General features: G+C 45.9%; 1 protein-coding gene across 6 annotated transcripts in view; it reads right to left on the bottom strand.

Annotated features, from left to right (window-relative positions):
* DNAJC16 (DnaJ heat shock protein family (Hsp40) member C16) overlaps window positions 1-23,771 on the bottom strand; it is a 44,006-nt gene that overhangs the window by 968 nt on the left and 19,267 nt on the right. For 5 of the 6 annotated variants that reach the window (XM_042994750.1, XM_042994754.1, XM_042994751.1 and 2 more), the window contains 11 exons: window positions 22,457-22,641; window positions 20,300-20,404; window positions 19,385-19,543; window positions 8,968-9,098; window positions 6,655-6,838; window positions 5,708-5,890; window positions 5,482-5,558; window positions 4,146-4,226; window positions 3,695-3,793; window positions 2,976-3,146; window positions 2,029-2,492 (listed from right to left, as the gene is read on the bottom strand). In XM_042994750.1, coding sequence (XP_042850684.1) covers window positions 2,093-2,492; window positions 2,976-3,146; window positions 3,695-3,793; window positions 4,146-4,226; window positions 5,482-5,558; window positions 5,708-5,890; window positions 6,655-6,838; window positions 8,968-9,098; window positions 19,385-19,543; window positions 20,300-20,404; window positions 22,457-22,641 — 1,775 coding nt within the window. In that variant the 3' untranslated portion in view covers window positions 2,029-2,092. Of the gene's footprint in view, window positions 1-1,295; window positions 2,493-2,975; window positions 3,147-3,694; window positions 3,794-4,145; window positions 4,227-5,481; window positions 5,559-5,707; window positions 5,891-6,654; window positions 6,839-8,967; window positions 9,099-19,384; window positions 19,544-20,299; window positions 20,405-22,456; window positions 22,642-23,771 lie in introns of those variants that run through there. The other variant, XR_006220799.1, reaches the window with a different exon arrangement.

Raw genomic sequence — 23,771 nt, 5'->3', positions numbered from 1 at the left:
CTAGTGTCCTCTTGGGGGACATCTCTTTCAGCCCCAAACAGACCAGTGGAAGAACTTGCCAGGAATGTTTCTAATCCTATTCTCACTTTCCTTTCTCAGTGCAAAGGGGGGGTGCGGCTAACTGTCCGAAGGTGCTTTTGATTTTAATGGGAAACATTTTTAAAGTGAACAAAGCTGGGGAGATTCTGTTTTCAGAAATGAAGGTCACGAATCCCATTAGTACCAGAAGTTAAAAAGCCCACCACTGAACCAAAACACCACTCGCATCAGCAACGTGGCCGTAAAAGACCCAGAAAATAACTCGGAGGACGGTGCATCGAGGAACCAAATGAGTCCCTTAATCACGCCTGCCTGGGCCAGGTGCCAGGAGATACGGCCACCAGAGCAAGCATCCAATTTTTAGAGGATCATGTGGAAAAAAAATGCAGCCTGGCAGTGATTTCTTTCTTTCTTTCTTTTTTAAATAAAGCTACAGACTCTCCACGGAAACTACAGGAACTCCTGGGCTTAAATAACTAATTACTTGCCACTGTAGCTCAATATTTAAATTATTCAGGATCCGAATCGCTTAGTTTCAAGCAATTATGATTAAAGAAATACTAACTCAGTAAATGTCCCATCACTGATTCCGACCCTTCATTTTATAGAAGGGCAAATTTACTTTGACAGGAGAACTGACCACTCTTGGAAGTTGTTCAAACTCCACCGGTGGTTCTGCCCTAAAAAAAAAAAAAAAAAAAAAAAAAAAAAAAAAAAAAAGAAAAGAAAAGAAAAGAAAAGAAAAAAGACAAGAAAAAAAGGCAAGCTCTCTAACTGGCTGGTGTGATCCACCGTGCACTGGAGCTCTGCAAGCTGGGTGCTGATGGTGGGTCGGACCCTGTTACTGGTGAAGCAGTTGTTGAGTTAAGAGTGAAAGCAACGGAGATATCAAAATCTAGGCCAGAAGCTCAAAGTAAGCCTTTTGCCAAACAGGAGTCTAGAACAAGTCTTGGGTCACTTGTCACAAGAGAGAGCCCAAAGTTACAGCACTTTGGGGGTAACAGTGTTCAAAATACAATTGTTGAAAAGAAATTTTAAGTCCCTTGATACAAAGACAGGTCTGGTAGTTTACTAAAGAGACACGACTGGAGGTTCCTCGAGCCTGACTCATGGCAGGTGGGAATGAGGTGTCTTCATTGAACATCTACTGGCTTCTAGCAGCTTGTCTCTATGTCCGGAGAACAAGGTCACAAATCATGGCTCCTAAGATTCATACCCTAAAACTGACAGAGGGAGAAAGGCATGGGAAAACGTACACGTGAAAGGCTCAAAGTCATTACAGTACTTCCTGCCGTGCAGATCCCTCCCTGGCGACATCTAGTGCTGAGGCGGCGGCCGGGGGGGGGGACACCACCGAGAGGTCACTTCGGTCACTGCCCAGCCCTCCCTTCTTTTGTCTTGGGAAGGAAACCAAATTCACATGCAGAGCCCCCACTTATCCCCAGCCTTTTAAAACTCTGGCTGCCAAACTGGGGCAGGGGGATACCCCCCAAATACACTTTTAGCCACTGACTACTGGAAGAACTATCAAACGTTAAGGTTGCTTGGAACCGGGCCTCTTTCGGGATGCAGGGCCTAGAAGCTGCCGCGGGCTGTCCGGGTGACGCAGCGTGCACCGGGGCAGAAGCAGAGCGGGGGTGGGGAGTGACCCGACCAGCACTCCGGGCTCGCGAGGTTCCATCTGGGTACCGCTGCGGGCTGGAGCCCCCAGCTTCTCCCACAGCACAGAGACGGGACAGGGGAGCGAGGTGTGAGCACGTGACGGGACGGGACGACAAGAAAAGAGGGAATGAGCAGTCTGCTTTACATGGTGTGGCATTCAAACGAGGGCGAAGAAACCCACAGGGAAATCTTTTGATCTGGGGGATTCAGCTTGAGGTGTTTTTCACTCCTAGGTTAGAACAGGACAAAGGAAAGATTCTTCTGGCCATTGTTCCAGAAGGATAATCTAGAATCTATTCTCTGTCCTCGGTGATGGGTTGAGTCCTGAAAAGGCCTGTTCGCAGGGGCCTGTTAAAAGGCCTGAAGAGTTTAAGTCTCTCTTGAGCCCCTCTCAGTCTAGCTCGGGCCACGACGGGATATAAAACCTCTGTAAGGAGCCTTCCAGCAGCCGCTCCATCCATAAGGACAACTTGCTCAATTTTCCTTTGACGGGCCTGGGTCCAAGGCCACAGGAAGGTTTCCCCCGCGCTTCGCCCAGATGGAGGGAAGAGTCAAGGGCACCGCAAGACCCCATGGCTTCCTCCTCTTCCACTGCTTTCTGGGGCTTGAAGAGGCAGAAGTATTTCTTGTGGCCGTTCAGGGCCAGCACGTAGCCCGTGTAGTCCCGTTCCATGAAGTGCTTGTCATACTGGTTTGGGATCGGGGCTGCATCTTGAGCAAACTCCAGCAAGTACTCCAGCCATTCTCTGTGTTTGTCCAGACTCAGGAAGGAGAAGTGCAGGCAGCTGCTCCTGCCGGAAGGACAGAAGAAAGACTCAGGGCACACCCTGACGCCTTTAACTGCAGGGGACACGAGTGCCTCAGTCAGATTTCAAGTGGCAGGAGGAGGCGTTGCGTCGGGTGGGGCCTGAAGATGGGAACAATGGGGGACTCCCCTGGGACCTGAGGGCTGCTTCAACACGTGCCACGCTCTGCTTGCCCCACCGCCCTGTCTCCTGCCGGGTGTCCCCTGGGTCCCTCTCGGTGTCCGGCTTCAGTAAAAGCACACGAGAGCGACAGGGGTAGAGCTCCCTGAAAGGCTCAGGGAAGAAGCCGGGGGGTGAGCTCTTCTGTTCAGAAGCATCGGGACAGGGAGTCAGGGGAGAAGAGGTCGCAGCCAACATCTCGCTGCAAGCAAGGAGCCCCCCGTGGTCAAGGGGAAAAGGAGGAAACTGTCCTCCAGCTCCCCCCTCACCCGAACGTGCCCTCCCTTGCTCTCCCTCCCACGAGCTTACCCAGTGAATGTGTAGACCTCCAAAGCGAACTTCTGCAGTAGGCTGGTCTTGGTGGGGTCCGACAGGATGAGGACCACGTTCATGTGGCCCGGCCTCAGGCGGACCAGGTTACTGGTGTAGGTCACGTCTGTGAGTTCCGTTACCTCCACGAAGCCCTTTTTAGGGATCTTGCTGTGGGGAGACAGCGAGGAATTAAGATGTTATCAGGACAGGGGAATGCCATTACTTTGGAAAAAAAAAAATAGGAGGAAGAAAATGCTCTGTTCCAACCAGACTAGACAGGTTATTTAATATTCTCGAGCCCGGCACCCTGGCAGGACAGGGACGGTCCCTCCTTGGTGGTCCTGGGCCTACGAAGAGCCTTTCAGATGCTACTGTTCAGCTGGTGGAGAAGCGGCTTTAGGACCCTTCTCTGCTTCTGGCTCGTCTAGTGGCTCTGACATACTTGGCCTCCTGCCCCCATTATCAAATTTGAGATCGAGAGCCTGCAGGTACTGAGTAGAAGGTAAGTAGGTCCTGTGTCTAAAGGCCTACGGGGTCTCAGTAAACACTAGCCGGCGGCTGACTTGCCCCTAAATTCACATCTCACACACAAAGAGGTGAACCCGAGTGCGTGTATAGACTGGTTCTGGAACACCGCTCTGTCAGACCAACTCGGCCTGTGGCTCTCCTGCCGGGGTGGTGTGGTGGGGGTGGGTTTGGTGTCCCGTTAGAGAAACCTGCTGTTTTCTTTGGTGAAGCTTGGCTCCGTCTTCCCGGCCTTCTCGTGGACTTCCTCTTTATCTGGAGGGTTTGACTCTCGCTCATCGTTCGAGTCACTAAAGTAAGAAACAAGGAGTTCAGGGGCATCTGGGTGGCTCAGTCGGTTAAGCATACAACTTCGGCTCAGGTCATGATCATGAGGTTGGTGAGTTCGAGCCCCGCGTCGGGCTCTGTGCTGACAGCTCAGAGCCTGGAGCCTGCTTTGGATGCTGTGTCTCCCTCTCTCTCTGCCTCTCCCCCGCTCATGCTCACTCTCTCATTCTTTCTCTCTCAAAAGTAAATAAACATTAAAAAAATTAAAAAAAAAAAAAAGAAACAAAGAGTTTTACAGAAGGAACAGTACAAATGACCCCGAGGTGTGGGGCCCACCCTTGGGAAATCCCACTGAGAAGCCACACAGGCATTTACCTGAAAGCCTGAACGATGACTGTGCCAAAGAGGATGAAGAGGGCAGAGAAGACCAGGGACAGAAGGGGCATCATTTCCCGCCTAAAACAAAGGGAATAAACCCTGGTCAGCTCTGGATGGGCTGCTGTGACCTCAGTTCATGATATGAGGGATCTTCTCCCTGGCTCAAACAAAACCAAAAAAAAAAACCAAAAACCAAAACCCAAAAAACAAAACCAAAAAAACCCCAAACCAAAAAGGCTTCGTATCAATAAACACTTTCTAGTTTCATACAAATAGAGGTTTCTTTTGAGGGTGAGGGTGGTGGTGGGGAAAGCAGACAGTTTTTCCCTCACCATTTTAGTTCAGACTGCTTATTCCAAAAGCTTGATATTACGGGGAGCCTGGGAGGCTCAGTCGGTTAAGTGTCTGATCCTTGATTTCAGCTCAGGTCATGATCTCATGATTTGTAAGTTCGAGCCCCACATCAGGCTCTACACTGACAGCATGCAGTCTGCTTGGGATTTTCTCTCCCTCTCTCTCTCCGCCTCTCCCCTGCTCATGCTCTCTAAGATAAACTTTAAAACAAATAAAATTTTGATATTTTGTCTCAACGTAATAGGTTCTGCTTAGTAAGTTCTGCAGAAGGAAGTCAGAGGATTTACATTGTGAATGTGGGAGAACTTTCTGATGTCAAGGGTGGTATCGGTGGCTAAAAAGTCTGTGGGACTATTTCCTTTATTTTGATTTTTTTCTAGCCAGAATAATTCAGACATGGCCCAAAGGGGGTAGAGCAGGAAGAAAAAGGTGACCTTTCGCAATTTCCTCTAGGACCGGCGCTCTAAAATTTAATTCGCCCACCGACAGTCCTCCAAGGCCTGCCATCTGTCAGGAGTTGTGCTGGGTGCCAGGAATCACTGACGTGAGGGCAACGTGGCTCTGTCCCTCAGGAGCTCGCGGTACTTTGGGGGGTGGAGGTGGGACATGCCTCCCTTCTCTGGTTAACTCACTGACGGGTTTGTACATCGCTACGCCGGCCCCCGTGTGGGCCAGGCCCTGGGCTGGGCATCAGGGGCGCCTGGATGGAGAGGACAGGCCCGGGCTGTGCCGCGTGAAAGCACGGCCCAGGTGATCCTTTCTCACCCAACCAGTGGGAAAGGGTCAACCAGCAAACACGTAAAAAGTGAAGTGACTGCAAGGAAGAAAAAGGGAACGAACACGTGTCGGAAACGTGTACACGACCTGCCACTTGTCTGGATCAAGTTTACACTGAAATCGAAGGACAGAGTTTTCAAGAGAAACACAGTGGTTCTACTAGCATTGGAGAAAGAGAAATTCAAAGTAGCAATGTTCCCACCAGTTGTTGTGAAATATGCTGTCCCAGCAGTCCGAGATGTAGTCAGAAGCGGAGTAGAGCCACCGGAGGAGGAAGATCTGTTGGGAGAGAAAACGCACGTCGGTCAGGACGGGGCGCCCGAACCCCAGGCGGGAGAAGTCCTTGCCCACGACTGCGTGCTGCCAGCCTCTGCTCAGGCTCCTCACGAGCCCTGCCCGGAGCCCCCTCTCCTGGGCCACGTGCTTACAGGGGCAAGTTCATCGGTCAGGTCGGGGAGCACTGCCTCCGAGGACAGGAGAGCGGGGTCTCTGCGCAGCTGGTCGAGATAGCCCAGGAGGGTGAATTTATCGCTCTCACTCCCTGTCCAGGGAGCTTCGAGGGTTTTATACACTACCCTTCCTCCCGTGGTGCGCCTTTCCAAGATAGACACCTGGCGGGAAAAGAGAGGAAGCCATCAGAAGTCTTTCCAAAAGAATGGGAAGTTCCTGTTTGGTCTTTTTTCGCGGGGGGGGGGGGTGGGGTGGGGGGTGGAAAAAAGGATCCAGTGGAGTCAGCAATGAACTCAAACACGGATATGGATCGGTAGAAAATATGCGCGAGAGATTTACATTTTTTTCTGGCAAAGAAACTATGGTGACTTTCCACAGCTTTTGCTAAAAGTTAAAGCTCTTTCTTCTGAGTAGACTTTTTTCTATAACCTCTGACTCAATATAATAAAGAAACTTTCTCGTTTAGATTTTCCATGATTACCAAAAAGATGACAAAGAGAGGATTTAATGCTTCTGTAGAGTGATGACAAAGGAGGGGAAGGGAAGGAGAGATCAATTAAAATGAAGTGAAAAAAAGAGGCAGAAGTAAAGGAGGGAGAAATTCCTTAGCCTGGTGGTCTAAGGAAGATTTTACAAAGTAGGTACTCTAAGACTAGACCCGGCATGGGGAGAAAAACTGGGGAAAACAACTGACACTCCTGAACCTTTACCCGTAGGAAAGATGCTTTCTGTGAAGGTCTAAGGCTGAAAATCTAGGAGGTGAAATCCCCAAGGTCAAAGACTGTTTTAGGAGTGGGCTTTCAAAACAGGCTCAGAGATTTCTGGATCCGGAACCTGTATTCAAAACTCCCAAAGGAGGAGAAAACAGTATCAGGCGCCATGAGCTTGTCAAGAGCTCAGAGTCAGAAGAGAATCCACGACTCACCGCGGATCTTCCTGGGAACGTATCACTGTCCGGTAATAAGGTGGTGGCAAACTCCTGCTGCCGGTTACTGTAGATGTGCACGAATCTCACTGTGTCCTGTGTGTTTGCCAGGGCAAAGGACAGGAAAGCCTCAAAGGGTTTACCCAGCTTGGTAGCCTCGGGAGTCAGTAAAACCACACAGTACCTGCACAACAACAAAAGAGAAGACTTTATGAACTGATCTCCGAGGCCAAGGCTAGGATCTGCGACGGCAGGTGAAGGCGACGAGGAGCAGGCGCTCACTTGACAGACGAAAGCCGGGTGTGAGAAGGTCTCCGACGAGGGATTTCCAAGTCACCGATGACCTGTTCTTTTCCAGACTGGTGATGTCTTCCCCAAAGCAAACTTTACCACACTTAGGAATTTCTTTCTTTCTCTCTCTTTTTTTAATGTTTATTTATTTTTGAGAGAGAGACAGAGCAAGCAGGGGAGGGGCAGAGAGCAAGGGGGGCCAGGGGTCAGAAGCAGGCTCTGCGCTGACGGCAGAGAGCCCGACGCGGGGCTCGAACTCGCCAACCGTGAGATCATGACCTGTGCCCAAGTCAGCTGCTCAACCGCCTAAGCCACCCAGCTGCCCAGGAATTTCTTTCAGGGCAACGGCTCTGAGTCCTTGACGCAGAAGGGCTTCCAGAAGCCAACTGTTGTAGTTCTTCTGCCACAGGCAGGGTTGTTCAAATCTATCTTGGGCTGGGGGTCTCTGAGCCTCATTCTGAAGGGCTTCCTTTGCAATCTTTCCAAGGGTAAGTGTAGCTCATCATTTATTCATTCTCCAAAATATTTTTAAAAAAATTTTATGTTTATTTATTTTGAGAGAGAGAGAGAGAGAGAGAGAGAGAGAGAATGCAAGTGGGGGAGGGACAGAGAGAGAGGAAGACACAGAATCCAAAGCAGGCTCCAGGCTCTGAGCTGTCAGCACAGAGCCCTGTGCAGGGCATGAACCCACGAACTGGGAGATCACGACCTGAGCCGAAGTCAGATGCCTAACCGACTGAGCCCCCCAGGCGCCCCTCTTGCTCCCAAATATTTAGGAAGCACTTACTGTATGCCTGCTAAGATGGACAACGTTCTTGCCCTTGTGGAGCTTACAGTCTAGTGGGGAAGTTGGACCACACATAAATAGATACATCGTGACAAGCAGTAACTACTGTTACGAAAGAGAAGAGGAGGAGAGAGAGAGAGAGTCCAGGGTTGGGGGGGCGCCACACTCCATTAGACAGATTGCTCAGGGACATGTCACCTCCCAGAGGTGAGCAGAAGCCTGAAAGAAAGGGGTCAGGGCATTCCAGGCGGAGAGGACCGCAAGATAAAGACCCTCTGACGGAGAGAGACTGGGCCCAACACGCAGTTCCAGTAAGATCACCGGCTGACGTGTGGAGGACCGTGTGGAAGGCACAAGAGGGGTATGGAAGCAGAGACTGGTTAGAAGGCTAGCAGGGTCTCTCGACAGGTGCCGGTGGCCTGCTCTAGGGCGGCAGGGGCAAAACAGGTGAGAAGAGGGTGGATATGGGAGATTTTCTGAGGGCCACATACACAACAATCCTTAGGGTCCGGGATATACTTCTTTATATCGAGCTAACGTCTTTCTTCTCTCTTAGTCTTATAAAGGAATAAAGGAATCAGACAAATCTGGAAACCGGGAAATTTTCTCACTTTAAATCATATTTTAGTTATCTTTTCAAGTAAAATGAGCAGTACGTTTTCCTTTCCTATCTAGACACGTTTCCCAGTGAACTAGCCCTACATTTAAAGCCACTGATTCATTCATCCGAGAAATGTCTAAAAAGACATTTTCCCTGTATTTCCAGACTTTTTAGACGCCCTGTATGAACAAATGTGCCTCAGCCTTCCACTCCCTGCTAATTATCTGACTGTTTCCTCAGTGTCCTACAGCTCCCTAGGGTTAGCTGCTGCCCCAGCCCCACTCCTGGGCCTCTGAAGGCTCGCCCTGTGTGCGACGCTCTTGTAGGAGCAGGGACTCTCTCGTATCTGTGCTTCTTTAAAGGGACCCAGACTGTCCCCGACAACTGGCCCAAGTCCGTTCGTCCTTCTGGCCTCAGCTAAAGGGTTGCGAATTAGGGAGATCCTCTCTGCCCCCTGGGCCAGGCTGGCACCCTGGATTCACACACCCCACTACTAACAGAGTGGGCAGTCTGTGTTACCTACAGAGAAAGTTCTGACTGTCACAGGTAGATGTTTAATCGCCCTGTAGAAGAATGTGCCGTGGCCTCTCTATTGCAGTGACAGACAGGGAGGGACACAGCCTTGAGTCCTTACTTCCTCTGTCGGTGAGACCGTTTCACGGGGCACAGCTCATGGAACAACTTCTGGCTGGTGAGCCTGGCTGCCAGTAGATACTTGTTTTGGGTGATGAAGTCGTCAATGACCTGCTTCTTCATACCTCGGGCCTGCGGAAAAACCAACAAACAGTTGATTTTTAGTCACTCTGCTCACTGCCAATGGGCTGTACGTAGAAGCTGAAAAAAAAAATGTGGCTGACCCGTGAAGTTGTAATTTCACGTTGTATGGTGACAGCAGATGGCAGCCACACTTGTCGTGAGCACAGCACACAGGGAAGCTGGGTCACTAGCTTGTACACCTGAAACTAATGTCACGTTGTACGGAAACCGCACTCAAGACAAAGATTATATAAAAAAAAAAAAAAAACTGGAAGAGAAGTGTGGCGGACCCTGGCTAAAGTGATATAATAAATACGACAGGTCCCGTCCGAAGAAATCAACACGTGGGAATCTATTTGACAGTGTGGGGCTGGACGCAATGACGGAACTATTTCAAGTCAAAGGAAAACCAAGTGCTCTTTCCACTGCAGAGTTTTTGTATACTTTTTTTTTTTTAATGTTTATTTATTTATTTGTTTTGAGAAAGAAAGAGCGAGAGAGCGAGCGAGCATGCACAAGTGGGGAAGGGGCAGCGAGAGAGAGAATCTCAAGCAGGATCCACGCTGTCAGCATAGAGCCTGACATGGGGATTGACCTCGCGAACCGTGAGATCATGACCCGAGCTGAAATCAAGAGTTGAAGGCTCAACCAACTGAGTCATCCAGGTGCCCCTGTGTAAGGTTTTATGCTGGCAGATTTAAAAAGTCACTTTGTTTTGTTTTGTTTTTATAGATTTTATTTTTAAGTAGGCTCCACACCCAACATGGGGCTCGAACTCATGACCCCGAGGTCAAGAATTACATGTTCTATGAAATAAACCAGCCAGGCGTCCCTTAAGAGTTATTTTGAATTCCAGGCAAATTGACTTCCATTTAAGCTTGGCAGTAAACCAAACAATTAAAAATAAACTCCAAAGTACCAAGGTTACTAAGTATAAAAGGCAGACTACAAAACCGTATGATGGCCACTTTGTTTTTACTAAGTTTTGTGCATTTCGAAGAGCTGAAATTAGACAGACAGCAGACTGTCTGACCACAATCTAGAAATCCATATAAAATGTCAACTAGAAAATCCTTATATTTTAAGAAACACACTTTGAATCACCTACTTAACTAAGAAGAGCTTATCAGATATTTAAAAAATTCTCTGAATTTGAATGACTCATGAAAACACTATTTATACACGCTGGGGTATATAGCTAAGCAGCACTTGGAGGGTAATGTTAAAAAATGAATAAAACAGAAAAGAAATTAGTGACCTAGAGGCCTACATCCAGAAGTTAACAAGAAACAACAAAAAATATGAAAGGAGAAAGAAGGAAATAATGAAAACAGAGATCCATGAAGCACAACAAACATAGGAAGAGAAGAAGAAACAAAGAAGCAACAAAGCTAAAGTTGGCTCTCTGGGAGACCTAACAACCAAATGGACAAATCTCTGGTAAAACCCATCGTGAAGACAAGACAGAAAGCACAAATGACCATTATCAAGGATGACAAGGAGGTATCACCACCTGTGTTGCAAAAGTTAAAGTTATTTGAGGACTTAGATGAAAGAGAAAAATTTCTAGAAAAATACGGCAGTATCTGAAAAAAAACAGAAAACTTGAAGAGTTGTATAAGCATTAAAGGAGGTGAACTGGTGGTAGTCAAAGATCTTTCCTTAAACACAAACTCAAAGCCCAGATGGTGTTACAGATGGTTTCCATGAAACTTTCAAGAGGACAATCCAATCTTACATAAAGTCTCCCCGAGAATAGAAAAAGGGAGAACGCACCCACCTCACTTCCTGATGCAAAGCCTCACATGGGCCTCAAGAGAAAGAAAAGTCAGAAGTCAACCTCGTTTCTGAACACAAATGCAAAAATCCTAAACAAGAGTTTAGCAAACTGAATCCAGCAGTATACCCAAAGCATAATGTAAGTCACGATCCTGCTGGACTTATCTGATCAGCTCAAATTAGGCTTAACATTAGAAAATGAATTAATCGGGGCGCCTGGGTGGCTCAGTCGGTTAAGCGGCCGACTTCACCTCAGGTCATGATCTCGCGATCCGTGAGTTCGAGCCCCACGTCGGGCTCTGTGCTGGCAGCTCAAAGCCTGGAGCCTGTTTCAGATTCTGTGTCTCCCTCTCTCTGACCCTCCCCCGTTCATGCTCTGTCTTTCTCTGTCTCAAAAATAAATAAATGTTAAAAAAAAAAATAAAAGAAAATGAATTAATCTAGTTGGCACATTTTAGATGATTAAAGATTAAACACAAAAAAATAAGATAATCTCTCAATGGATGTGGAAAAAACATCTGATAAAAACCAATACCATTCAGGTCAACAATAAATAGAAGGGAACCTCCTTAATCTGAAGAGGGTAGCTACAAAATGCCTTCTGCAAATGCCACACTTTATTGGGGAAATGGAGATCAGGAACAAGGATGCCCCCCCAACCCCCCATCACTACATTTCTAGTCTGCGTCACACCAGAGGTCAGCAGTAAAGTAAGAAAAAGAAATAAAATAGGGGCGCCTGGGTGGCTCGGTCGGTTGAGAGACCGACTTCAGCTCAGGTCATGATCTCACGGTTCGTGAGTTCAGGCCCCACGTCGGGCTCTGTGCTGACAGCTCGGAGCCTGGAGCCTACTTCGGATTCTGTGTCTCCCTCTGTCTCTGCCCCTCCCCCGCTCATGCTCTGTCTGTCTCTGTCTCAGAAATAAACAAACATAAAAAAAAAATTAGAAAATAAAATAAAATAAAATAAGGGCTGGAAGAAAATGAAGCAAAACTGCCATTAATCTCAGATGATGTGACTGCAATTCAGCAAACCCAAAAGGTGGTACAGATAAATTACTTAAATCAGTAGGAGAGTTTTAGCAAGACTGCTGGACACAGAGTCAGTGTTTAATAATGAATGGTATTGGGGTATTGAGCCCCGAGTCGGGCTCTGTGCTGACAGCGTGGAGCCTGCTTGGGATTCTCCCTCTCCCCCCCTCTCTCTGCCCCTCCCCTGTTCACACGCTCTCTTTCAAAATAAATAAATAAACGTTAAAAAAAATTTAACTGTATCACCTAATACCAGCACACAAAAGATGTAATAACAAAGATACCCTTTCCAACAGCATAAAAAATATGAGGTACCTAGAAGTAAGCTGGAAAAAAAGCACGATCTTTACAGAGACAATTATAAAAGCTTACAGAGGGCCACGTGGCTGACTCAGTCGGCGGAGGGTGCAACTCTTGATCTCGGTGTTATAAGTTTGAGCCCCATGTTAGGTGTAGAGATTACTTAAAAATAAGATCCTTTAAAAAAAAAAAAAAAGCTTATGGAGACATATTACTGAGCACCTAAACAAATGGCAACAGATCTATGATGCTCATGGGTAGAAAGGCTCAATTTTGTCAAGAGGCATGTTCTCCTCAAACTTATATAAAATAATTTTTTTTCAGAGTTTTATTTGTTTGAGAGAAAGAGAGAGTGCATGTGTGTGAGCAGGGGAGGGGCAGAGAGAGGGGGAGAGAATCCCAAGCAGGCTCTGCACTGTCAGCACACAGCCCCACCCAGGACTCGACCTCACAAACCTCGAGGTCACGGCCTGAGCCAAAATTGAGAGTCAGACGCTCAACCGACGGAGCTGCCCCTCTCTCCAAACTGATTTGAAGAATCAATACCAAATCAGTAAGATCCCAACAAGTTTTCTGTTTGTTTGTTTTGATGGAACTTGACAGACAGAACGTAATGCGAATACAAAACGTGCAAGACACCAAGAACGGCCAAGGTGCTTCTGAAGACACCTCCCCACCCTGCTAAAACCCAAAAAATAAAGGGGGAGGATTTGCTCTGTGAGCTATCGTGACTCTTTCTAGATGGCTGCTACCGGAGTACAAAAGACAAACCATAAAGCTTTTAGAAGCTCCACGGAAGGATTATCCTCACTACCTCGTTGTAGGGAAAGGCGTCCTGAATAGTAAACAGAACCAATCATAAAGGGAATTGTTGATGCAAGCGACTACATTAAAAGTAAGAACATGTGTTCACCGACATGATACCAAACACAAGAATATATCCAGAGCATCACTGGTCACATAACTAAACGGTGGAAAGATCTAAACGTCTGTCCGCAGCAGATTGGCTACGCTGCAGTATATTCACGCCAAGCTCCACAGACAACACGTACAGACCTCGCAAACATAAGCTGGCAAGAGCCAGACGCGCCAGGAACTCACACTGCTTGAGTCTAGCTGGATAAGCGAGTGGCTACAAATCATTAGCGAAAAGGGAGACAATTCAATAGAAAACAATGGGTGGAACACTTGGTGGGCATGCCAGCAAAGGGGAGGGAAATCCAGAAGGCGCATAATCAGCTTCCTTGTGATTAAGGGAAACGCAAAGCAGAAGTACAAGGAGATGCAGCTACAGACTCAGTCAACTCGGAAACATGAACTTGAACCGGTGCCGGCAAGGAGGTGCAGCACTGGAACTTTCGCCCGTGACCGGTGGAGGTGGAAACTGGTAACATCCCTTCGGAAAACACACCACCTAGAGACGCTAGAGATGTGCACAGCCCAGGGCCCAGCAATGTTGCAACCAGATACACCCTAGAGGCAACGGGTCTCAAAACTCTGTGGTCTCAGAACACCTTTACGCTTTTTTTAAAAAAAGATTTTATTTATTTTTTATGATGAACACTGGGTATTCCATATCACTACATTCTACTCCTGAACCGATATTATACTATATGTCAACTAACTAGAACTTAATAAGTATTTGAAAAAACGAAAAAAAAAAAACATCTTATTTTTTAGGTAATCTTTACATCCAAGATGGGGCTCGAACCCATAACCCGGAGATCAAGAGTCACATGCTCTACTGACTGAGCCAGCCAGGTGCCCCACCTTTACACTCTTAAGATTACTGAGGACCCCAAAGAACTTTTGCTTAATGTGGTTTTTACCTATTAATATTTATTAGATATAAATTAGACAAATTTTATCTTTTTTAATTTTTTTATTATTTTTTTAAATGTTTATTTATTTTTGAGACAGAGAGAGACAGAGCATGAGCAGGGAAGGGGCAGAGAGAGAGGGAGACACAGAATGTGAAGCAGGCTCCGGGCTCTGAGCTGTCAGCACAGAGCCCGACGCGGGGCTCAAACTCACAAACTGTGAGATCATGACCTGAGCTGAAGTCGGACGCTTGACCGACTGAGCCACCCAGGCACCCCAAATTAGACAAATTTTAAACATATTTAGCAATTCATTAGAAAATAATAAACTCATACATGTTAACGTAAACATCTTTAAGTGAAAAAAACCCAATTTTTTCCAAAATCAAAAATGTTTAGTCAGAAGAGTAGCACTGCTTTACATTCTGACAATTCTCTCTAATGTCTGGCCTCAGAGAAGAGACAGGTGGGTTGGCATATCTGCTTCTTTTCTTTTTTTTAATGTTTTTATTTTATTTTTGAGAGAGAGAGGGAGGGAGACACAGAATCCGAAGCAGGCTCCAGGCTCTGAGCTGTCAGTACAGAGCCCGACGTGGGGTTCAAACTCATGAACCACGAGATCATGACCTGAGCCTAAGTCAGGCGCTCGATGACTGAGCCACCCAGGTGTCCCGCTCATATCTGTTTCTGTGTGCAACCTGTGGTGATATGTTGTTTTGGCTGAAAAATCCAGCCTCATATAGATACACAGTTGGAAAAGGGAGGTTTAGTTTAATAGCTTCCCCCCCCCCCCATAACTGTGGATATTTTTTGCTACTATGTAAAAATTCGATAGAAAGTAGTTTGTTAAAAGTTAGTTGCTATCTGGATTCAATGGACTTTAAAAAAAAATTTTTTTTTTAAAGTAATCTCCATGCCCAATGTGGGGCTTGAACTCGCGACTCTGAGATCAAGAGTCACATGCTCTACCAACTGAGACAGCCAGACACCCCTGGATTCAATGAATTTTTAATACTTTGTTAAATTCATAGTCACTGATCACCTTGCACTTAGAATGGATCTTTTGCTCACGCATGATTTTTCAATATCATGCACTGGTTATTTGGATAATACTGGTTCACTGATCTTCCAAATGCTGGCAAATTTTATTACACATATAAAACAAAAGTGCGCCACATTGATGAACCAATTTTATCATAAAATTCTGAGAAGTTCATAATGGCGGATATCAATTTTTCAAAATTCTAATTTTCTTGGAAACCTGAATTTTGTCATTGGCAACAAATACCATCAGTTGTTTCCGTTCAAGTGCTAGGCTCACTACATTCAGTTTTTAGGAAATGTCTGCCCCAAAGCCAAGTCTGAATAACCATAGGTGTCTGTCACTTATTCTTTCAAGTAAAAACAACATCCTGTTGGGGCACCTGAGTGGCTTAGTCAGTTAAGTGTCCAACTTCGGCTCAGGTCATGATCTCATGGTTCTTGATTTCAGGCCCCACATCGGGCTCTCTGCTGTCAGCCCAGAGCCTGCTTTGGATCCTCTGTCCCCCTCTCTCTCTGCCCCTGCCTCGCACCTTCTCCAAAAAAAAAAAAAAGTTCCATTGAAAAGGGCTAGTTCAAAACTCATGAGTTAGGTAATCACACAAATGCTCCCCCTCAAGACAATCTTTATACCCTGCCTGCAGCAGCAGTGTGTTATCACAAAGAATACTGAAAATATCCAAGAGACATGTACTCAAGGGTCAACAGATTTATTAACAAAATTATACTTGTCACTGCTTCATCAAGGGTATTAAGTGATAAATGAGGGTGGTTTTGGTTAGTTTCTATGGTGATTGCTTAGGAGTGAAAACACATGCTTACTGGTGGTCTGGGGCCCAGGCTTTCGATTATGTTCTGGGTTGTGCCCCGGGAGTTTTACCCACCACTGCTTCCGCACCATCAGGGCAAGTGTCAACACAGAGACAACGGACCAGTTATGTTATGTCTCTGTGTGATTATGGAGATCGTTCTGAGCTCACAGACTTCCCAGCCCCACTCCAGGGTCTGTGAACCTCGATCTGCCAACTGCTGTCCTAGAGGCACCCAGATGGACCGAGATTGCACATGGTGTTCATGGCGACACTGCTCCTAAAGCCCCGAAATGCCCGTCAGAAGAAGGATGAACCGAGATGTTACCGTGCGGCCAAACGTACTATCCAGCAAAGGAAAACAAGCTCGGGAGAGCTCCATGAGACCAGTGGTCCTGCTGGTGTCACCTACTAAGTGACTTGACGTCGGGAGTCACTTTATATCATTTTATGTCCTTAATGAACATACTGGTAAAGCATCCACCGTGCCAGTAATTTTCTAAGTGTGTTTGAGTTACAATTGTCCGCAAGGGATAAATAAATCATTCTCACGAGTAGAAGCTATTACTGAAAAGCAATTCGGGAAGTCGTCAGAGATCGACCTTGGATTGAGATGATCTTTTCTCTCTACGCCGCCAGCATGTTCTCGTACGGACCCTCTCAGCAACTCAGTCGCCATCGGGCACCCCCTTTTCAATTGCTGACGGCTGTCCACAATTTTGTCCTTGGCCCCCTTCTCTCCTTACCTCACATAATCACTGGGAGATCGCTCCACACTGAAGAGTTCCGCCTCTGACCACTCACTCGTGGCCTACAAATCCCTCTCCCCAGCTCCCTAAGACCCACACCCCTACACCCGACTGACCGATGGACATCTCCCCTTAGATTCCCTGTGGGCAGCTCTCACCCTGTACATCCACAGCTGAGTTCGTCACCTTCTTCCTAAACCTGCTCTTCTCTCCTCACTGTCCACTTCCCCCGTCTGGCTCTGTCACACGCGATGTCCGACCTCATTCCCATCTCAAGTGCCCTTTCCCTACATTCGCGTCTGAGTGAGTCACCTAGGCCGGTGGATGGGAACTGCCTTTAGGCCTCTTCTCCTCTAACTGGGTCGTGAGGACAAAGGCTAACTCTGGATGTCAGGGCGCCTCTGTATTCATTACACAGCAGGCAGGCGATGAAACGTTTACTGCATGAAAGAAATACAGGATTTTACAGAACTTCTCATCCGGGCTTCCTTTAGGAGAAGGTGAGTCAAGGGGTTCTTTTGATTTTTTTTAAAATAACATTCAAGAAATAAAAGAATACGTGCTCATTGTAGGGATTTTTTAAAACCCCAACATGCAAATGACATGTAATTTTACCATCAAGAGATGTATTTATTTCCGGTGTTCTCCTACGTGCATGCACGCACATATACACACATGCATACATGTGGTTACAAAATTGAGATCAGTGTTGAAACTGTGTATACGGTTGATATGCGTTGAGATCTTTTAGTCTCTGTGCGTTTATCTGTTTCAGTTTCCAGTATCCTACAGACTTCATTTAAATGATTTTGTCTGAGTTACTCATTAACTAATGTGTCTTGCCTTGCTCAGAATGGAACTCTGGTCTGAGATGACCACAGAGTCCCCACCGGCTGCAGGGTGAGGCCCCTCAGTTACGCATCCTGCTTGCTCTTTTTGACATTATGTCACGAAAATCATCCCCATCATTCAGTGTTCTTGAACTGCCATTTTAATTGGCTACATGGCTGTAGAGCAGTCCCTGTTTGGGATATACCAATAATTAGCCTACTCCTGCATATTTATATTTTCACCCCAGTGAAAACTGTTACGAATGATACTCAACATCTCTGCATGTAAGTTTTGGCTGAATTCCTACTCCCTGAGGAAAGATTCCTAACAGGTAATCTCACCTTCCCAAGGTCTTTACTCAAACATCATCTTTTTTTTTTTTTTTTAAACTTTTTAAAAATTATTTATTTATTTATTTTTTATTTAAAAAAAAAAAAAAATTTTTTTTAACGTTTATTTATTTTTGAGACAGAGAGAGACACAGCATGAACAGGGGAGGGTCAGAGAGAGAGGGACACACAGAATCTGAAACAGGCTCCAGGCTCTGAGCTGTCAGCACAGAGCCCGACACAGGGCTTGAACTCATGGACCGCGAGATCGTGACCTGAGCCGAAGTTGGATGCTCAACCGACTGAGCCACCCAGGTGCCCCAGTGAGATTTAATTTTTAAAAGTGATTTCTTGGTCACTGGAATCTCTTCTCAGAATTTTGTTCATATTCTCAGCCCATTCTTCTTGGAAAGTTTTACTAAAAATTGTTTTTATTGAGGTGAAATTCACATAAAATAAAATCAGCTATTTTTAAATGTACAATCCAGTGGCATTTCGTATATGCACAGTGTTGTGTCACAATCACCTCTCTCTAGTCCCACACATTTCCATCATCCCAAAAGAAAGCTCTGTACCCATTAAGGGGTCACTTTCAGGAAGTTCTGTGTTGATCTCTTTGACTAGAAGAAACTCACGAGAAATTAAAGATCTGAATCTTTTTTAGATTGGTTGTAAATATTTCCCTCAGCTTATCGTTTAACTTAAAAATTATAAAGTATTTATGTGCAAATTTTAAACTTACAATCAAGTGAAGATTTTCCAATAAGACTTTTAGCTCTTCTTTAAGATCAGATAAATATTCATGTATATGGTCTCCGAGTTAGTTTAAAAAAAAAATTGTTTTTTTACGTTTATTTATTTTTGAGAGACAGAGACTGAGCACAAGGAGGGGAGGGGCAGAGAGGGAGGGAGACACAGAGTCCAAAGCAGGCTCCAGGCTCCGTGCTGACAGCCCAGAGCCCGACGCGGGACTTGAACCCACAAACCATGAGATCATGACCTGAGCCGAAGCTGGACACTCAACCGACTGAGCCACCCAGGCGCTCCAGTTTATGGTTTTTTAATTCCTTTTTATTATTGTTTTACATTTGACTTTTGAATCTATTTTTGTACCTTATTATAGAAGAACATTATTGATTTTCTGACAGGAGCACTTTAGAGGGAAAAGATAATTATTGGTTCTTATTTTATTTTTGTGGCAAAATACACATAATGTAAAAGTGACCATTTTAACCATTTCCAAGGGCATAATTCTGTGACATGAGGTATATTCACACTGCTGTGCAGCCATGTCCAGACTGTCCATCTGTAGAACCTTTTCACTTCCCAAACCAAAAGTGTACCCATTCAACACTAACCCCCTGTATCTTCCTCCCTGGGCCCTGGAGTTCCCATCATTCTAGTTCCTGCCGAAAGATTTTTTTTTTTTTTTGAGCAAGATAGTACCAAATCAGATGAAAACCAAACTCATGTTTAAATTTTGTGCCTCTGAAGGAAGAGATTCAAAACGAATTTCTCCTCCTCACTTGCCTTGTTCGATTTTGCTGTTTACAAAGGTCAAGATAAAACATGAGGGCAATCTCACAACAGGATGACTCTCACGTACCTGGATAACATCTGCAGGCTTGTGGATGTGTTCTTTAAAGACCAAGATGGTGGGGGTGTAGACATTGACGTCGTATTGCCTTGTTATCTCTTCTGCCCCTCTCAAGCCGACGTGTACGTATCCAAATGACAAGTAATCCTTGTATGCAAAAGCGGTCAACTGTTAGGGTGCAATAGAGAGGAAGAAATTAAGTTGAGGGCACGGAACCACACACACCACGCGTGACTCGTTCATACCAGCGGCTGGCGAATGTTAGCTTGTATAGCCCCACTCAGGCTGCTAGACCCTGGTGCACTCAGAGGAATTCTATGGTGTTCCACGCACGCAAACTGTACCAACGAAGCCAAACGCAGGGATTTCTGTGTGTGTGTGTGTGTGTGCGTACAAAGAGAGGAAAATATTCATTTTACTGAGATCTGCACTGGGTCGGAGGTGTGGAGTGTTTGAGGCATTACCTCAACCCTGTACAATGGCAGTGACTGGGCCCAAGGTCAAGGGGGACACTCTCCTCTCGCATCTCAGGTCCCAGCGCTAGCCAGAGGTGTGCCGCCAAGTGCAGGACCACAGGGTGTCACTCGGGGGGCGGGTCCGGGTCCAGACAGGCTTCAAGGGAATCACACAGTCACCCCGGGGGTCGGTTCTACAACCTGTCTAAGTTTCAATGTCTTGGTCTATAAAACACGGATGGTCTCTGTATCGCTGGGCTCTTCTGAGGACTAAATACTAGCACGTGTGGGGAAGGCACACTAGCGTAGTAAGGGCACCCACAGGTGCTCTGTGTATGGTGGTTAATGCCCATTTCTGGTCTTTATAAACGCTTCTTTTTGGATCAGCTCTTACTCGCGGGAAGGGCAAGCACATGGCAAGTTCACTGCACCAACAGAAGAGCAAACGTTCCCCCGGCACGCAAAATACCTTGTACAGCAGTGGTACGACGGGCATTTGGTCAAACAGAAGGACGTGAGGTTTGTTGTCTTGCTGCCAGCCAGAGAGGAATTGGACATAATTTTTATTTGTAACCTTAAGTTGAAAAGAGGATGTCAGTTTCAGTATTTGGTTCTCAACAGCCGCATTGTAAGGCAGTCAGGAGATCGTTAAACAAAATCACGTATGTGTAAAAGATTGTTTTGTAAAAAATAAATGCAGACGATGAGTCTTTTGTCTTTCTTGGACTAAAATGCTTTAAAAGAACAGAGTTTTTGATTTCGTGTTTTCAGGTGCCCCACTCTGACAGACTGAAATCGTATCTTTTCTGAAACAATTGCTGAGTACGTTATAAAAAAAAAAAAATTGAACTTTCGAATTTTAGACTGTGCTTCGTAATCTATTAACCTGTGGAAGATAATGCAATGATTGCTCCTTCAAAATGGCTTTTAAAAAAACAAGTGGGCCCACTCAGTCTATACGTTACACGATTTCATTCATTACCATCCGATTTGCTACTTTTGTGCTTCCCTGTTTATGCCTTAAATAATCCTACCGAGAGAAGAAACATGAACAAATTAAAATTCTACCTAGAAACTTTTCATAGTTAAAAAAAGATTTATCTTTCCGTTCTGCTTCCAGAATGATCTATATTAAACCTCAATCTGGGCACTTCACTCTCTGCTCAGCCCTCTTCAATGGCTCCAGCCAAGGCCCAAGTTCCTCAAAGGGGTAGCCAGGCCCTCGGAAGCCCTCGAGATTCCTGTTAATGCCTCTCATCTGGTCCTCTCCTGCTCACTAGTGACTGCTTCATCCAGAGCAGGCTGTTGCCTGTCCCAGACCTCCTGGGGCCTGGAACTCATCCCCTACCACCTCTCCTCCTCCCTTGGCAAACTCTGGCCAGGAAGCCATTCCCAGCTCTCAAGCACAGGCTCTTAGCATATCAGACGGAAATAATCACCCACTAGACTGGGAGCTCCTTGAAAAGTACCCACTTACAGTGCTTGGCATAGAATAGGTATTTCATAAACGTTTGAGGACCCATTTGAACAACCTGTGATTGTTCAAAATTCTCTTTGACAATTTCCTTTCACACTAACTCCAATGAATATTTCTTCTGTGGATAACGATGCTGGCGGGGTAGTCTATGAATAGTGCATGTGGAAACAGGATGCAAATGTTGGTATGTTCACTCTCCCTGGTATATAGTTAAAGGACTGAATCACTTAAAGCAAACAAGAATCCTGTTCTTGGGGTGCCCGGGTGGCTCAGGCGGTTGAGCGTCCGACTTCAGCTCAGGTCATGATCTCACGGTCTGTGAGCTTGAGCCCTTCATCGGGCTCACTACTGTCAGCGCAGAGCCTGCTTTGAATCCTCTGTCCCCCTCTCTCACGGCCCCTCCCCTGCTCACTCTCTCTCTCTCTCTCAAAAATAAATAAAACATTAAAAAAATATATAAACTTAAAGCATTAATTAAAACAAAAAAATCCTGTTCTAGTTCCTTTGATCCCTAACCTCAGATACTGGGGGAAAGAATCCTTAAGTATAAAAAATCGTAAACTAGTATGAACTCTTTGTGCCTGGCTTTTTTAGCTCAACCCTTTGTTTGTGAAATTATTCATATTGTTGCATTACTCTAAGTTCTGAAAGTTCCAAAAATACTATTTGATTTTGTGGAATCTTGCGTATTCCATAGATGCGATTAAGTACGTAACCAAACGTAAGGTGCCTCCTTAGAGCAGTAGGCAGCACGTCAGTGTCATGTAACCAGATGTAATTCAATTTGAATACTTTCATAGACAAATACCTTCAAATTCACCAGTCAGAAAGAAATCCTTCATCCTACCTTGTGATCTGAGTTTTGCTCACAAAAAGAGAGCCCCTGTCGTTTTAGGCTCAGATCCCCACCTCTGTGTGTATGTGCACAGTGGTTACTAACAGGCAGGGATTTGTTCGGTTGTTCTACTTTGTTTCGATTTTCAGTCTCCTACTGACTTCATTGAAATGATTTCGGGTGAATGATTAATTAATTAAGATATGTCTTGCCCTGTTCGAAACGACACTCAGGCCTGAGAGGACTGCGGACAAGAGTTCAGGACAGCCAGGGGTCCCGGTACCTCGTAAATTTCTTCTCCGCGGGGTACTTACTTTCTCCACCAAGTTCCCTGGAAGAAGACTTTCTACAAACTGTCGTAGGTTCTCACGGACGACTGCATTATGGAAGAAGGAGATCTTCCCATTTATGATTCCCAGGATGGAGGGTGTGCTGTGTGCTCCCAGGTGATGGGCCAGGCGTCTCTCGTACCCAGCGTGGACCACGCCGATTCCTACACCTGGAAAGCAGGGAAGACTTGCATGAAGCCTTTTATACCCCCCCACCCGCGCCGTGGTGGATGAAGAAAGGCTGGTACTTTTCTGGTGCGCAATCGAAATCCATCCTGACCCAGCAGGGGACGATATCTTTCCCAATAGGTTGTCTATCAGTGTTTTCGTTGCTGACATTCTAAGTCGGTTCAGTTTTTCTGCAGAATAATCTGGCAGTATTTAAGAGCGACAAGTCTTTCTTTTAGTCTGTTATTTCGAATTTTGGGAGTAGAACATGAGAAAATACTTGAGAAGAAAAGAAAGCCATCTGCTCCCCGTGTTCCTATGCACAAAGAAAAAAACCTGTGAACAATCCAGGGATTCAACAACTCGGTAATGGTTGGAAAAAATAATTACGATTTATCGATGGAAGTCACGGTCTTCTCGCTCTTGAGAGCAAATCTCCCTGTCCTATAAATTACTTTGTAGAGATATTAGGAAGTGCACATTCTCAAAAGGAAAAAGAAATTTAGGGAAAATCACTCAGAAGCCCAATCCCATTACCTACTGCTACTATTTTGGTATCTATCTGTGCCTTTTCTTCCCCAAACATCTATATATAAAATAAAATAGAAGCATCTGACACTCATTGCACTTAATAGTTGAATAATTTTCCTCGCTCCTCCATCAGCCGATCCATTTGGAGAGCTCGGCGAACACTGAGGTACGTGAAGTATTAATAGCCAGCAAAGACACGCGGCTTCTCTTGGATGCCCAACAGACTTCTCAAGCTTAACACTTCCCAAACCCACCTCCTGATCTCCTCCCCCAGGCCTGTCCCACGCAGGCCTCCCCTGGTCACGGACGGGCCCCTCCCTTCCTGTTACTTGGACGGAAGATGGGAGTCATTTTCCACCTCTTGCCTCTCACACCCCACGTCCAATCTGTCAGCAAGTCCTGTTGGTTTCGTTTTCAAAATATACCAGGGATCTGACTGTTTTTCTCCGTCTTCTTTAGGCTCTCCTCTCTGAGACATCAGCTCTCCTCCCCCGTGGCTGCAATACCCTCCTAATGGCCTTGTTTCTCCCGGTCTCCCTGCGGTCTACTCTCAACGTACTGGCCGGACCATCCCTTCGAACACACAAACATGGATCAGGGC

Source organism: Panthera tigris, chromosome C1 (genome assembly GCF_018350195.1).
Source record: "Panthera tigris isolate Pti1 chromosome C1, P.tigris_Pti1_mat1.1, whole genome shotgun sequence".
In the NCBI taxonomy this organism is placed as follows: domain Eukaryota; kingdom Metazoa; phylum Chordata; class Mammalia; order Carnivora; family Felidae; genus Panthera; species Panthera tigris.
The sequence above is the reverse complement of the archived record's forward strand: the minus strand, read 5'-3'. Positions and strand labels throughout refer to the sequence as shown.